This window comes from Mustela putorius, unplaced genomic scaffold, assembly GCF_011764305.1.
Source record: "Mustela putorius furo isolate JIRA1106 unplaced genomic scaffold, ASM1176430v1.1 tig00003875_pilon_pilon_pilon, whole genome shotgun sequence".
NCBI lineage: Eukaryota > Metazoa > Chordata > Mammalia > Carnivora > Mustelidae > Mustela > Mustela putorius.
The window spans coordinates 5,268,358-5,282,998 of record NW_025422026.1 but is presented as its reverse complement, the minus strand read 5'-3'; the positions used below and the strand labels follow the sequence as shown (position 1 = coordinate 5,282,998).

The 14,641-nt window shown below is 42.0% G+C and overlaps 1 protein-coding gene across 4 annotated transcripts in view; it reads right to left on the bottom strand.

The window, feature by feature from the left end:
• The window catches only part of BLM (BLM RecQ like helicase), a 94,573-nt gene that overhangs the window by 25,281 nt on the left and 54,651 nt on the right, over positions 1-14,641 (bottom strand). For all 4 annotated transcript variants that reach the window (XM_045067227.1, XM_045067224.1, XM_045067226.1 and 1 more), the window contains exons 13-14: positions 7,786-7,892; positions 5,768-5,928 (exon numbers count right to left, since the gene is read on the bottom strand). In XM_045067227.1, the coding sequence (XP_044923162.1) occupies positions 5,768-5,928; positions 7,786-7,892 (268 nt within the window). The remainder of the gene's footprint in view (positions 1-5,767; positions 5,929-7,785; positions 7,893-14,641) is intronic.

Below are 14,641 nucleotides of genomic sequence, written 5' to 3'. Positions count from 1 at the left end.
GTCTTCCTATGGATAATCTGCAATCCTAGGAAGGTCCGAGAAGGTGAAGAGGAGCTCGCGGTGGCAGGCACTTTCTTGTGGGATCTGGCATCATGGAAGGGGCCAGAATCAAGAGCCATGATGTCTTGGGGGGGTGGCCACTGCTTGCTCTCTTCTGTTGCTGATATGGAGGCATGAGGGGCACTGTCACAAACAAGTGTTCCCAGGGCTTTTGCTCCCAGATGTCACCAATGCCAGCTTTTCTGATGCTTTGGAGACAATGGCATTCTCATCTGCCCCCGTGCTTACCATCTGTGCTCCCAGTGGGAGCAGCTGACGGATCACACACGGGCTCCTTTTCCTCAACAGCTGATTTCAAAGGAAAAACTGGTGAAATTTTTATTGGAACTCACGTGGGTAAAAGTCTGAGAGGTGCTTCTACTACAAAAAATACTGCAGACTGTGGGATTAGCCTATGCAAATTACTTAGGACAGGAAAGGTGGCAGTTAAATTTCAGGAGCTTCATAAATCCACTTTTAGTAAAAAAAAAAAAAAAATCATTTTCAAGAATATCCATTTTAGTTGCAAATGTAGGACTTATTAACCCAGACAAAACCATTACATCTCCAGCTTTATTATAGAAATAAAGCTGCAAGACACCCCCCCCCCACCTTCAAGAAAATAAATAGCGGCTGTAAGAACAGTATTTCAAAAGCAGCGGAACTACCTGGCAGCCAGACGGAGGCTGAGGACATGGTCTCAGTGACCGAGGACCAGGGTGAGCAAGTGCAGGCCATGGAGAACATGGCCAGCAAACAGGCGTGCTTGGTGGCACTGGGGATGGCTGTGGCCTCATCAGCCCTCTAAATTTATGGCACTTTGATAGAAGGAAGTGTCCTTGGAAAAGAGAAAGTCTCCTGGAGCCTCTAGTGGTGGAGAGCAGGTGGAGAGGCTGTGCGGAGAGGTGAGGCAGCCAGCAGGCCTGCTGCGTTCCAAGAAGTGGGATGCGGGTGCGGCTCCCCTGTTTGGGTGCAGAGTGCAGGCTCCCAGTGAGGTGACCCCAATGCCAACTCCCCCTCTGAAAGCCTTTACTTTGAGTCACTGGGAAAACTGGCTTAGTCAAGCTGTTACTTCCTTATTTCTGTTGCTTTTGAAACTTCAGACTATAATAATGTCTTTGTGGAGAAAAACAATGAGGTTTTAGTCTATCTTATAAGTCTAACAAGATCAAGGTTGTCCGGTGACTGTATAATTACACCTTGACTGTAAGGATTAGCCAGTCTGAAAACAGAAACAAAAACGCACCCATTTTCTTAAACTGTATTTTTGATCAAAGTGTTTTATGTACATATATACAGATATGTATATATGTGTGCATGGCTATTACAGAACATTTATACTATATTTAAGATTCAAAGAACTTACAAAGAACTGGCTTTTTTCCTTTTTTCTCATCTATTTTTCTATTCAAAAAATTTTTTAAAGATTTACTTATTTTTTTGAGAGAGAGCTAGAGAAAGCAGTGGGGAGGGACAGAAAGTGAGTATCTGCACTGAGCGCAGAGCCCAATGTGGGGCTTGATCCCAAGACCCCAAGATTACGACCAGAGAGCCGAAACCAAGAGTCAGACGCTTAACCGACTGAACCACCCAGGTGCCCCTCAATTTTTTTTTCTACAGCTGAGATTTCACACATTTAGGTTCCATTTGTCCCTGCGTTTCTCCATCCCTGGCATCTGAACATTTTCATATCATTATGAAATTCTTCATAAACCATTTTCTTTAAGATTTTATTTACTTAAAAAAAAAAAGATTTTATTTACTTATTTGAGAGAGAGTGGAGAGAAAGTATGAGAGGGGGGTCAGAGGGAGACGCAGACTCCCCGCTAAGCAGGGAGCCCAGTGTGGGGCTTGATTCCTGGAATCCAGGATCATGATCTGAGGCAAAGGCAGAGGCTTAACCAACTGAGCCACACTCAGGCACCCGCTTCATAAACCATTTTCTTTCTTTCTTTCTTTTTTTTTTTTTGAAGATTTTATTTATTTGACAGAGATCACAAGTAGGCAGAGAGTCAGGCAGAGAGAGGAGGAAGCAGGCTCCCAGCCGAGCAGAGATCCCGACTCGGGGCTGGATCCCAGGACCCTGGGATCATGACCTGAGCCGAAGGCAGAGGCTTTAACCCACTGAGCCACCCAGGCACCCCATAAACCATTTTCAACACCAGGCATTCACTATACTGTACCCAGTCACTCTCTCAGGAAATTTAGGCTACTTACTATTAAGAATAACTCTATCAGGGCACCTGGGGGGCTCACTCATTAAGTGTCTGCCTTTGGCTCAGGTCACGATCCTAGGGTCCTGGGATCAAGCCCCACATTAGGCTCCCTGCTCAGTGGGAAGCCTGCTTCTCCCTCTCCTATTCCTCCTACTGTGTTCTCTCTCTCGCTGGCTCTTTCAAATGAATAAATAAAATCTTAAAAAAAGGATAACGCTATCATACAGTCAATGACACTGTAATAACTTTGTATGGTCGTAAGTGGTTGGTACAATTATTATGGCTGGCATTTCATAATGCAGAGTTGTCAGGTCACTCTGTTGTATACCTGAAAGTAACACAATACTGTATACACCAGGTATACTTCAATTATAAAAATCCCCAAAACCCATATAAACACTGATGTAAATTCCACACATGTGTTTCAGATCTGAGGCTCCTGGAACAGTCTGCCATATTCTTTTCCAGAAAGGCTCTCAGGAGCATTGCAGGAAATCACCTCTTAGAGCACTGTCCCCCATAGTTAATAAAAGTTTGCTAATACAGAAGTGAAAATGGTCTCTCACTAATTTGTTTGGATTCCTTTAATAATTAGCAAAGTTGCACATTGAAGAACAATTCTACTTAGCCTTTTGTGGCTCCTTCTTTTCAAAATCTCTTGATAGCCTGGGGTAATTTACTATTTGAGACTTATGTTTTTCTCATTGAAGTTTGGGGATATTTTATTTGCAAAAGACATTATTTCCCTAGTTGTTTGTTCTTTGCTATTGCCTTTAATTTTGTTCGACATAGAAGTGTTTATTTAGATTTTTAATCTTTCGAGCTCTTTTTAAGCTTAGGCTCTCTTCCAGCCAGAGTTCATACATTTAAAAATGCCAAAATTTTTATTTACCTGTGATTTTTTTTTTTTAAAGATTTTATTTATTTATTTGACAGAGAGAAATCACAAGTAGGCAGAGAGGCAGGCAGAGAGAGAGGAAGGGAAGCAGGCCCCGCGCTGAGCAGAGAACCCGATGCGGGACTCGATCCCAGGACCCTGGAATCACGACCTGAGCCGAAGGCAGCGGCCCAACCCACTGAGCCACCCAGGCGTCCCAACCTGTGATTCATTTTGATAGGAGGATCCAAAAACGATTCCCCGCCAGCAGGTAAGCGTACCACTAGTTGGATCATCCTTCTTTCCTCATTATTTTTTTTTTCAATAACATCCTTGCTACATACTGTTTTTACCTTTTTTATTTTTTTAAAGATTTATTTATTTATTTCAGGAGAATCTCAAGCAGACTCCGCCCTGTGTATGGAGCCCTATTTGGGGCTTGATCTCATGATCAAGAAACCCAAGAGCTGGATGCTCAACTGACTGTACCAACCAGGTACTCCGTTTTACATGTTTTCCTGTCTAATTTTGGATTTCTGTGTCACTGATCTGTCTGTAATGTACTGCAAAGCCATCGTTCATGTGTTTTCATTTTCCTCCCAAATTCTTTCAGTTACTTTAACATGAATATTCTTCCAGGCAAACTTTAGAAAAAGTTTATCAAAGGGAAAAAAAAAACCACACTGGAATTTTGCTTATTGCAATATACAAATTAGGGAAGACTGATATCTGTGATTACTTGACTCAAGATACGCTGGTGATACATTTCTGGATGTGATCTATCTGAAAGTGCCTTTCTGTTGTGCCCAACATCTGTGACAATGAGCTGGCTATGAATCCTTCAATCCCAAGCTTTCCTCCTTTGATCCTGAAGACAGTGTGTTCCTGCTTTTACTATTTAATCAGACGGTCTCAGGCCTGCCTGCTTTTTATAGAGCACCCTACCTCTGTATCTTCATGCGGATCATTTCTCTCAGCTCTCCGTAAACCAAACAAGGTGGTGAACTATGTCTACATGTATGTTTTCCCCCAGTGACTCTGAGATAATGCTTTTAAATTTGTTAAATATTTGTTATGGATTCATTTGGAACACATCAGTCTACTGTATCTGCTTCAGCCATCCCCGTTTCTTCCTTGGATACAATGATTATTCTTAGGCTGACATTTTCAAGTTACTCACTACCTCACTGATGCAGATGTCTGTACCAAGCTGAACCATTTGTGTCTTGATAATGATTCTACTTGTTTTTTGCCTTTTGTGCATTTTCTTATCTAGATAAACTACATTTTTAAAAATTTGTGCCTTCCTCTTAGCCTGTCATCTTATGGCAAAATACTTCTAATTCATATATACTGAGTATTCTGACACCTTTCCAAGGACAGTAGGCTAATATCCTCTAAGATTTTCTCCTGTTTTCTGTTACAAAATAATTTTGAGAGATGTTTTTCCCTTGAGTCTTTGGGATAATTTCTCTTTTTGTGAATTGAAAACTTCACAGGCTAAAAAAAAAAGTTATTAGTTGTTTTTCTCAAATTCATCCTTGTATTTAGAGAGCTCTATCCACCACTGGCACCCGTCACCGGATAGGACGCCTAGAGTGTTCTTAGCTTCCTCCCTCTTGATCCTTGTGGGTAAAAATCTATCATCTCGGAAATCTCAACACAATTAGTTATCAGGGAAATGAAAATTAAAATCACAATGAGATGTCACTTCACATCCCCCAAGATAGATATAGTAAAAAAAATAAAGTAAAATAAAATAAAAAGTAGAAATAATAAGACAGAGACATTGGAACCTCATACATCCCTGGTAGAAATGTAAAATTCTGTAGCTGCTTTGGAAAACAGTTTGGTAGCTCCTCAAAAAGTTAGAGAGTTACCATATGACTAAGCAATTCCACTCTTAAGTATCTATCCAAGAGAACTGAAAATATGTTCATACAAACACATGTACACAGATGTTCACAGAAGCATTATTCCCAATAGCCAGAAAGCGGGTGCAACTCAATGTTGAATGGGTAACGATTCCCAATAGCCAGAAAGCGGGTGCAACTCAATGTTGAATGGGTAACGACCGAGGATACAGCCATGCAATGCTATCCGGAGCACAAAGAGAAATGAAGGACTGATACATGCTACAACAAGATACACAATGCCTTGAAAACATTATACTAAGTAAGAGAAATGAGTCACAAAAGAACCCATAATGTATCATTTCATTTATATGAAATGTCCAGAACAGGAAAATCTACACAGACAGATTAGCAGTGGTTCCACTAGTGGCTGCTGGGGACTGGGGAGTGGCTGCTAAATCGTACGAAGTTTCTTTTTTGGATGATGAAATATTCTGGAATTAGACAGTGGTGAAGCTTGCACAACCTTGTGAATATACCAAAAACCACTGACTTGTAAACTCTGAAAGGGCGAATTTTATGGTATATAAATCACAACTAAATAAAAAAAATTTTAAGAAAGAAAAAGCAACTTAAGAAAGCCTCAAAATGATCTGTTTTTAAATTTCAGTCTTATTTTGATGTTTGCTGTCTTTAAAGTAAAAACAGTTCTCATCTGGCATGTGCAGGTTTGTTCATACACTAAAAAAGATGACTTCCTCTGTTTATTCCAAAAACGTTACCTGGCAGCCGTCCTGATTAACCCACTTGTGCTGTACTTCGTCCCTGGCAGAGTCACTGAGGCCAGCGTGATACGCAAGAGCAGCGAGACCATCTTTCTGTAAAGTGTCCGCCATGGTGTCACATTCCCGCCTGGAGAGGCAGTAGATTATCCCAGAGTCATCTGCCAAGAAACCAAAACAGTATTGAGACATGAGAGCCTTTAACACAAATAACAACACAATTTTCGTTATGTTCTTCTTTTTTTTTTTAAAGTAGGCTCCACATCCAGTGTGGAGGCCAGTGTGGGCTCAAACCCACGGCCCTGAGATCAAGTGCCAAACCAAGAGATCCAAGAGTGGGATGCTCAACCAACTGAGCCACCCAGGTGCCCTTCATTATGTTCTTAGAAATACACAAACCATAAGCAGATCTTCACAGTCTACTTATAGTGGGGCAGGGCCACACAGGGAGAGTAATTCAAGCTAGGAGCTCAGGTGTACTGGAAACCACAAGATGTGACCTTTTGTTCTGTCCCCCGAATGACTCCTGGGGTGGACCTGCAGGAAGCCTGGGCTCTCCTTCACATGGGCTATAAAATGGGCGGGCACCTTATACGAACGCTGCAGAGCGCATGTAGCAGTACATATCAGCCTTACAAATTCTCCTAGTTTTTAATTCAGTTTCCTTCTAGGAAACTAATCTAGGAAATAAAGTGGTACAGGACTTCTACGAATAGTTTTGTTTCTCCTTTTGAAAATTAGAAAAATTTCAATGGCCAACATTAGGAAATTAACAAAGGAATTATGAAGTAAGATATACTGAAACATTTTAAGTGATTTCCAAATTTTTAAAAAACCCTATGAAAATGCTCAAGATATAAAACAGGTTAAGGGTAGAAAAACTGCAGACACGGTATGCTAATGGAAAGAAAAATGCACACAATTGCTGGAAGGAAATAAACCCCTAACGGTAATGGTGACTTGTCTGGAAGTAAGATTTGTCTTTTGCTTCTTTCTTCTTATTGCTTTCTCGGTTTTCTTCATGAGCACATGTTATGTGTACTTTTATGAGAATCACAAAATGAAAGGTATGAAAGAAAAAGTCCTTGCTCGTGGCAGAGCCAAAGGTATAGACAAACATGCTAACCATCTATATTCTCTGCCCGGGAGAAGGAGGCTTAGGAGGGAGATTGTGGATGATTCCTTGGTCTATCCCCCTCCATCATTTGATTTGTTCAAATACATATACTCATTTTTTTAAGACTTTTTTTTAATGTGCTCTCTAGGTTACCTGGGTGGCTCAGTTGGTTAAACGTTTGCTTTTGGTTCAGGTCACAATGCCAGGGTCCTGGGAATAAGCCCTCCATTGCATCCCCTGCTCAGCAGGCAGCCTGCTTCTCCCTCTGCCTCCCTCCTCCCCTCTGCTTGTGCTCTCTCTCAAATAAATAAATCTTAAAAAAAAAAAAAAAAGAAGAAAAAAAAGTGATTTCCACACCCAATGTGGGGCTCAAACTCACGACCCCAAGATCATGAATCACTTGTTCCGATGGAGCCAGCCAGGTGCCCCACAAACACGTATACTAGTTTTTAAGAAATGAAACAAAGGTGGTTAACTTGGTTAACAGAAACACCTCTCTCTGGGGAAGTAGAAAAGGCGTTACGTGGAAAACCACCAGGCATTTCAGGATCTCATTTTAGCTAACAGAACTCTGAGGCACTCTTGGGAGAAGGCCCTAACACAGAAAGCGGCTTAATGCATACCAACAGAAGCCCGAGGAGAGACACTGAAATCGTGAAGTAGAACACGGGTGTGTAGGAGGGAATATTTCATATACTTTTTTCTTAGGGTTTATTGTTATCAAACCAAATGTGATTTTATAATTTCCAGGATTGAGAGAGTTGGCAATATTCTGTTCTATAAATAGCTAGTTAGTGCTATTATAACAAAGAATGTTTAATATGCACACGGATATATTCTATTGTGGTACTAAAAGACATTTATTACTCCTAGACCTAATCCGTCACGCGGCCGCACTCACGTGGGTGATGCTTTCTGATCCATTCTAAGCAATCAAATGCCACCTTCTTGGGTTTTTTCGGTAACACGTAGTATTTCAGATTATGTCTATTAAAGCTCATGCTGAACCTAGAAGTCCCAAACATAAAATTTTGTTATTATAAGAAAATATAGTTTTAGCCACCTTCACACATCGAACACCGCTTTTCCCCTTTGCCAACCTAATACCAAGCCATCCTGAGCTGAACACGGTCCCTGGCAGCTTGCCTATCAGAACCCCGGAACGGAAGTCAGGTGAAGGGCTCGCGGACAGAACGCGGATAAGGAGCAAATGCGTATGGACGAGATGACAAGGAGTCAAGAGGGCTGTAGAAGAGAATGTGTAGAAAGGGGAGTCGGAAGCAGAGTCGCCAGGATGAGGCTGACAAGCAGAGACGATAAAACATTCCAAAGATTAAGAAAATCAGAGAAAACACACATTTCAGGCTATCGGTGTCCCCAAGTTTTGACTGAGTATGTGAAGAGCTGCTGGCAGGGTGGTAGCGGGAGCTCACACCCTCCACATCATGGGTCACCGTTCTCCGCTTTGTGCCCCAGAGGGGATGTGGCTGACTCGGAGACGGACATGATCCTCTTCCGCTGGCCCTCTGCTCTGGCTGGCCCACTTCCTCCCTCCCGCTTCCTTAGGGAGCTTTTCCCCATTCCTTCGTCTCTTGTGTTTCAGTCTCTTCCACAAATTTTTCCCTTTTGTCTGAGTGTATTCTATGGGACCACCAATCCTAAAAGCAACAGAAGGGCCCCTGCACCCTATATTCCACTGCGGCCGGCACCTCACCTCTTTCTTTCCCTCCAGTATTAAGTCTCTCAGAAGACACTTACACCCCCAACCAACTAACCACACATCCAATTTCGATTCTTGGCACCTCCATTCTGGCCTCTGCTGTTACCATTCTGCCCACATTTTTCCGTCTAGGCTTTTAAAACTAAATACGGACGTGTGGGTGGCTCCGTTGGTTAAGCGTCTGCCTTTAGCTCAGGTCATGATCTCAGGGTCCTGGGATCCAGTCCTGCACTGGGCTCCCCACTCAGCAAGAAAGCCTGCTTCTCCCTCTGCCTGCAGCTCCCCCTGCTTGTGCTCCCTTTCTCTGTCAAATAAATAAATAAAATTAAAACAAACAAGCAAAAAACACCTAAAGAAAGGTGAAGGGATAGTTACAGAGTCCTTGGCCCTGCAACACAGCCCCTGGTTCTGACATCTTCACAGGAAGGAGAGGTAACAGTTAAGGTCAGGGCATAAAGACATGTCCGTGCCTGCGTTGACAGAAGGGAAGAAAGAGACGGTAACTATAATAACCCATGGTTAAGGAGGATGCCTACGGACGAGGGGTGGGGATCAGAGGGAAGTACGATGGGGAATAAAACATCTTGCTTTCTGTCTTTGTCCATGAATCCAAGCTGGCTGGGTCCAGGTTTGTTGGCAGCGGCAGGATACACTCATTTGGTTTGAGGACAGAAGAATGCCTTGTGTGTGGAGGGCAGCGTCCGTGTGAACAGACTGCTACGCAAGTCAGAAGGCCATGCAACAGGCCATGGTCATGTTCTTGCCGAGTGCGGGGAGCGCACTGGTCTTCGTGAGGACCTCACTCTGACCTCTCCCTCACTCCGCGTTGTTGGCCGGCCTCACAAAAACCTGCTACGAGCACCGACATGTTCATAGTCCACAGTCTTGCCCCCACCATGCTCCTCTCATTTGTCTTTGTATCTTCTTCCTTTGCTTACTCCTTGAGTGGGGACCACTCCCCAATGTCCAGCTCATCTCTTCACCCGAACATCACCTTCTTCGGGGACTTCACTTGCCAGTCTAAGCAGTACCCAGTGCCATCTCCACTTGCCCCAACTTCTGTCCCCCCGACCCCACTTAGACCTTAGCGTTCTAAAACACAGTCCAACTTCTTTATAAATCAGTGGCTGAAACAGGGGTATGCGTACCCGAGGGGTTCACAAAGACTTCTAAAGTTACATAAGCAAAGATAGCTGTAGAGGAATCAACCAGCAGATTCTCTGTTTTCACGTGGACCTTCTGCATCGGGCTCTGTGCTCAGTGTGGAGTCTGCTTGTCCTGCTCCCTCTGCTCCTAACCTCCCCCACACTATCTCTCTATCTCTTAAATAAATGAATAAATAATTAATCTTTAAAAAGAGAGTGTGCGTGCACAAGCAGAAGTGGAGGGAGGGAAGAGGAAAAGAGAGAATCTTAAGCAGGCTCCACACTGAGTGTGGAGCCCGATGCTGGGCTCGATCCCACGACTCTGAGATCGTGACCTGAGCTGAAGTCAAGAGTTCAGTGTTCAAACGACTGAGCCACCCAAGTGCCCCTGAAACTTTCTTTAATCAAAGTACCAGAAACCCTTGGTAGGGCTTCATGTCTTTTAAAGGTTTTACATAGTTCTGTTGGGAGTAAAGTGTGACACGAGACATGAAGTACGCTGACCTTTGCTGGGATATTCTGATTTCAGACACACCGAGAGCAAAGTGGTGGCAGGGGAGATGATTTTCATCTTATGATGCTGCTTCTTGCATAGCTGGCTATTGTCACAGAACTCCCTGCTCTAAGAGTCTTGTGAGACGTCTGCTAACCAACACTTTGAAACCATCCCTCTTATGCTATTTATATGCATGAAACACTGAGAGCTCTCTTCTAGGGCTGGAAATGGCAGAGGAACACGTAGCGGATTGTGGCAAGAAAGGGCAGTAGATAAAAGACTGATCCGTCTATGGACTATTTCGATCAATCGTTCTCAGTCAATTATTTACAATCACTGTTGCAGCAAAGGAAACCACAGTTCTGACAGGATGATGGCATAAAAAGAACTGCCCAGGTATACAAATGATGTAGATGGTCTTTTTTTTTTTTTTTTAAAGATTTTTATTTATTTGACAGAGAGAGACACAGATAGAGAGGGAACACAAGCAGGCAGAGTGGGAAAGGGAGAAGCAGGCTTCCCACTGAGCAGGGAGTCTAATGCAGGGCTCGATCCCAGGACCCTGTGATCATGACCTGAGCCAAAGGCAGATGCTTAAAGACTTGAGCCACCCAGGCGCCCCGGTGTAGCTGGTCTTAAAAAATCAGTTGAGTTACTTTGGGCTTAGGTTGGGAATGGTGCATGAGTCTCCCTACCCATATGAACACTGAAATGACTATAGACAAGAATGGCCTTGTTACCTTTCCCTAAATTTTACATCATGTTTTAATTTCAGAACAATGTTTTATGTATTTAAAAAAAAAAAAAGGTCTGGGTCAAAAAAGAGACCACAGCAAGTGCAGGTAGCATGAGAACCCGCGACTCTGCTCATGGGGATGGGAAACTGCAGGGCTCCTTTGGAAACCCCTGGCAGTTCTGCAGAAGGTGAAAAATAGTCACCCAACAAGTACGCACTTCCACTCTTATGTGAATGCCCACAAGAAGGGAAGGAGGAGGTCCACACAAAACCCTGTGTGTGAACATATATTTCAGCATTAGTCATAAGAGCCCCAAATGGAAACAACCTAGATATTTACTAAATATAAAATGGGCCACACCCATACAATGGAATATTATTCAGCAATAAACTTTGAAAACATCATGTTAAGTGGAAGAAGTCAGTTACAGGAGACCACAGGTCAGATGATTTCATTTGTATGAGATAGCCAAAACGGGCAAATCTACAAGCAGAAGGCAGACTAGTGGCTGCGGGTAGGCATGTGAGGGAAGGGGAGTTACTACTACTGGACATGGGTGTTTTTGCAGGGTGAGGAAGACATTCCAAAATTGATTGTGGTGATGATCACACAACTCACTAAAGCCCACTGAACTGTACCCTTTAAACAGGTGAATTGTATGGTACATGGGTTACATCTCAATAAAGCAGTTATCAAAAACTGACACATCAGGGGCACCTGGGTGGCTCAGTGGGTTAAAGCCTCTGCCTTCGGCTCAGGTTATGATCTCGGGATCCTAGGATCGAGCCCCGCATCAGGCTCTCTGCTCAGCGGGGAGCCTGCTTCCTCCTCTCTCTCTCTGCCTGCCTCTCTGACTACTTGTGATCTCTCTGTCTCTGTCAGGTAAATAAATAAAATCTAAACAAAACAAAACAAAACTGACACATCATCTGAAAAATTTCTAATATTTCTGTCATAATTAAAACAACAACAACAACAACAACAAAACACCTTAGGGATGGATGCCTGGGTGGCTCAGTCAGTTAAGCTTCTGCCTTCAGCTCAGGTCATGATCCCAGGGTCCTAGGATCGAGTCCTGCATCAGGCTCCTTGGTCAACCGGGAGTCTGCTTCTCCCTCTGCCTGCCGCTCCCCATGTTTTTGTGTGCGTGTTCTCTCTCTCTGGCACACAAATAAATAAAATCTTTAAAAAAAAAACCACTTTAGAAATGTTACTTAATTACCTTAGTCAAATTACTAAAAATAATAAAATGACATGACATTAGGAAATAAAATTATCAATCTCAAACTCAAAACCACAACAGATCTCTCTACTACAAAAGGCCTGCTGAACCGCAGCACACGGGCCAGTTTGCTACGTTGAGAATGTCGGCAGTTGCTTAGAGTTTGTTTTACCTGTTCTGTTGGAAAATGGGATGTTTGGAATTACCAAATATTTTTCTTTTAAGATAAAAACATTAAGCAGAGGGAATGGAGAGGGAGAAGCAGGCTTCTGGCTGAGCAGGGAGCCTAATGCGGGGCTCGATCCCGGGACCCTGGGATCATGATCCGAGCCAAAGGCAGATGCTTAACAACTGAGCCACCCAGGTACCCCTGGAATTACCAAATATTCTAGCCAGAGACAGGTCCCATCAACTGATGGATGTATAAATAAACACGGAAGGCCCATACAATGGAAGATTATTCAGCCTTAAGGAACCCAGTACTGATACATGCGGCCACAGGGATGAGCCGTGCGTGAGAAGACTGTGCTCGGGAAAAGCCGATGGGCCCAGAGAAGGGGAACATGGGGAGTGACCACGAACGAGTACCAGGTTTCTTTCTGGCGTGATGAAAATGTTCTATGCTTAGATTTGGGGGATGGCTGGATAACTCTGTGAAGACAAAAAAATCCCCGAATGCTTATCTTTAAATGGGTGAATTTTATGGTATGTCACTTATCTCCCTCTCTCTCTCTCTCTTATTTTAAGTAGGCTCATGCCCAATGTTGGGCTCAAACTCACCACCTGGAGATCAAGGGTCTCAATCTATCGACTAAGTGAGCCAGGCACCCAAATTGTATCTTAAGATCTTATTTTTAAAAAAGCTTGAGACTCCATGGTATCTTCACTTAGGGAGTAATTTATCAGTTGACATTAACATGGTAACTATGATTAGGTCCAGGGTGTCAAACTCATGTCATTTTAAGTGATGTGTCAGGAAATGGAATCAATTTGTGCTCAGCTCTTGTTGCTTTTGAAACTGAGATAGTTGTCAAGGGGATGTGTACCACACAGTTTACGTAGATTGAGAAAGTCAGAATTTTCCTTTTAAATAAATGAAAGTAAGTTTAATTTAGGTGATGGGTTTGGCAACAAATGCTGGCTTGGCCAACCAAGTTATATAGAAGTCACGTCCCAGTATTTGAAAGAGCTAACTGGTAGCCACAAATTTTGATAAAACTATTATTTAAAAGCATATCCCACAATAAAAATACCTTAGATTTATAATATGTAACACAGTAATAATATTATAATATATTAATTATATATTAATATATGTCATATATTTATATTATATAAAATTTATTATATATATTAATATATCAATTATATTTATGTTATATAATATAAATTATATATAATGTTTAAAATGTTTCAGCAAAGTGTACTGAAACTAACAACATTTTGATTTCCCCAACCCTTCCAAATGTAAAGGATACAAGATGCATTTCAGTGAGAGGAACAAGAATACTGATTGATTGATTAATTAGTGGGGGAGAGGCAGATGGAGAGAGAATCTCCAGCAGGCTCCATGCTCGGCGCAGACCCTAATGTGGGGTTCAAACTCACAATCCTGAGATCACGACCTAAGCAAAAAACCAAGAGCCGGATGCTTAAGCTACTGAACTACCCAGGCACCCAGGAACAAGAATATTTAATGGTCATTAGAAAAGTCCTGGTAAAGTATTTTTTTACAGCATGTTTCCCAGAAAAAGTAAAGTGAGTAACTAATGATCTGACTTATTTTGCTAGTCAAATAGTTTACAACTCTTCACTTTCCACAAAATTGAAAGGATTTGAGATGTCAGCTGACAGATCATTAAAAATAATTTTTGATGACAGATCAGTATGTAATTTTGGCATATACGTCAGAAAAAATTCAAATAATTGAGTGTTACTGTTATAATAAATGCCTTCCATTCCCATCTACATGTTTGTGTGAGCAACGGTTCTCAATGCTCACATCTATAAAAATAAGAAATACGAGCTGTTTTGATTTGTCAAAACAAATGTTGTATCAGCTAGCTGAAAGAAGTCCTATCTCATCAAATTACACATTCCCAATCGAAATGTATGCTAAAATTTGAAAAATATGGTTAACTAATGATTATAATAGTTCAATCTGGAAAAAAATTTTGGTATGGGAAATTAAAAAAAACAACTTTTAATTTATGCATCTATTTCCTTGCAGGTAAGTATAGTAGACTAAGCAACAAGACTTCATGCATAAAAATATACTGCCTTAGGATAAAAATCTGTGGGGAAACTGAAAGAGAAATAGGAGTTCACAGCGAAAAAGGAAAGATATAAACTATCTGTTAAAGAACATTTTGAAGATAAAAATTTTTAATGTATTTTTTAAGTGAGTGAAAGTAGGTACAAAATTTCCACTATATTT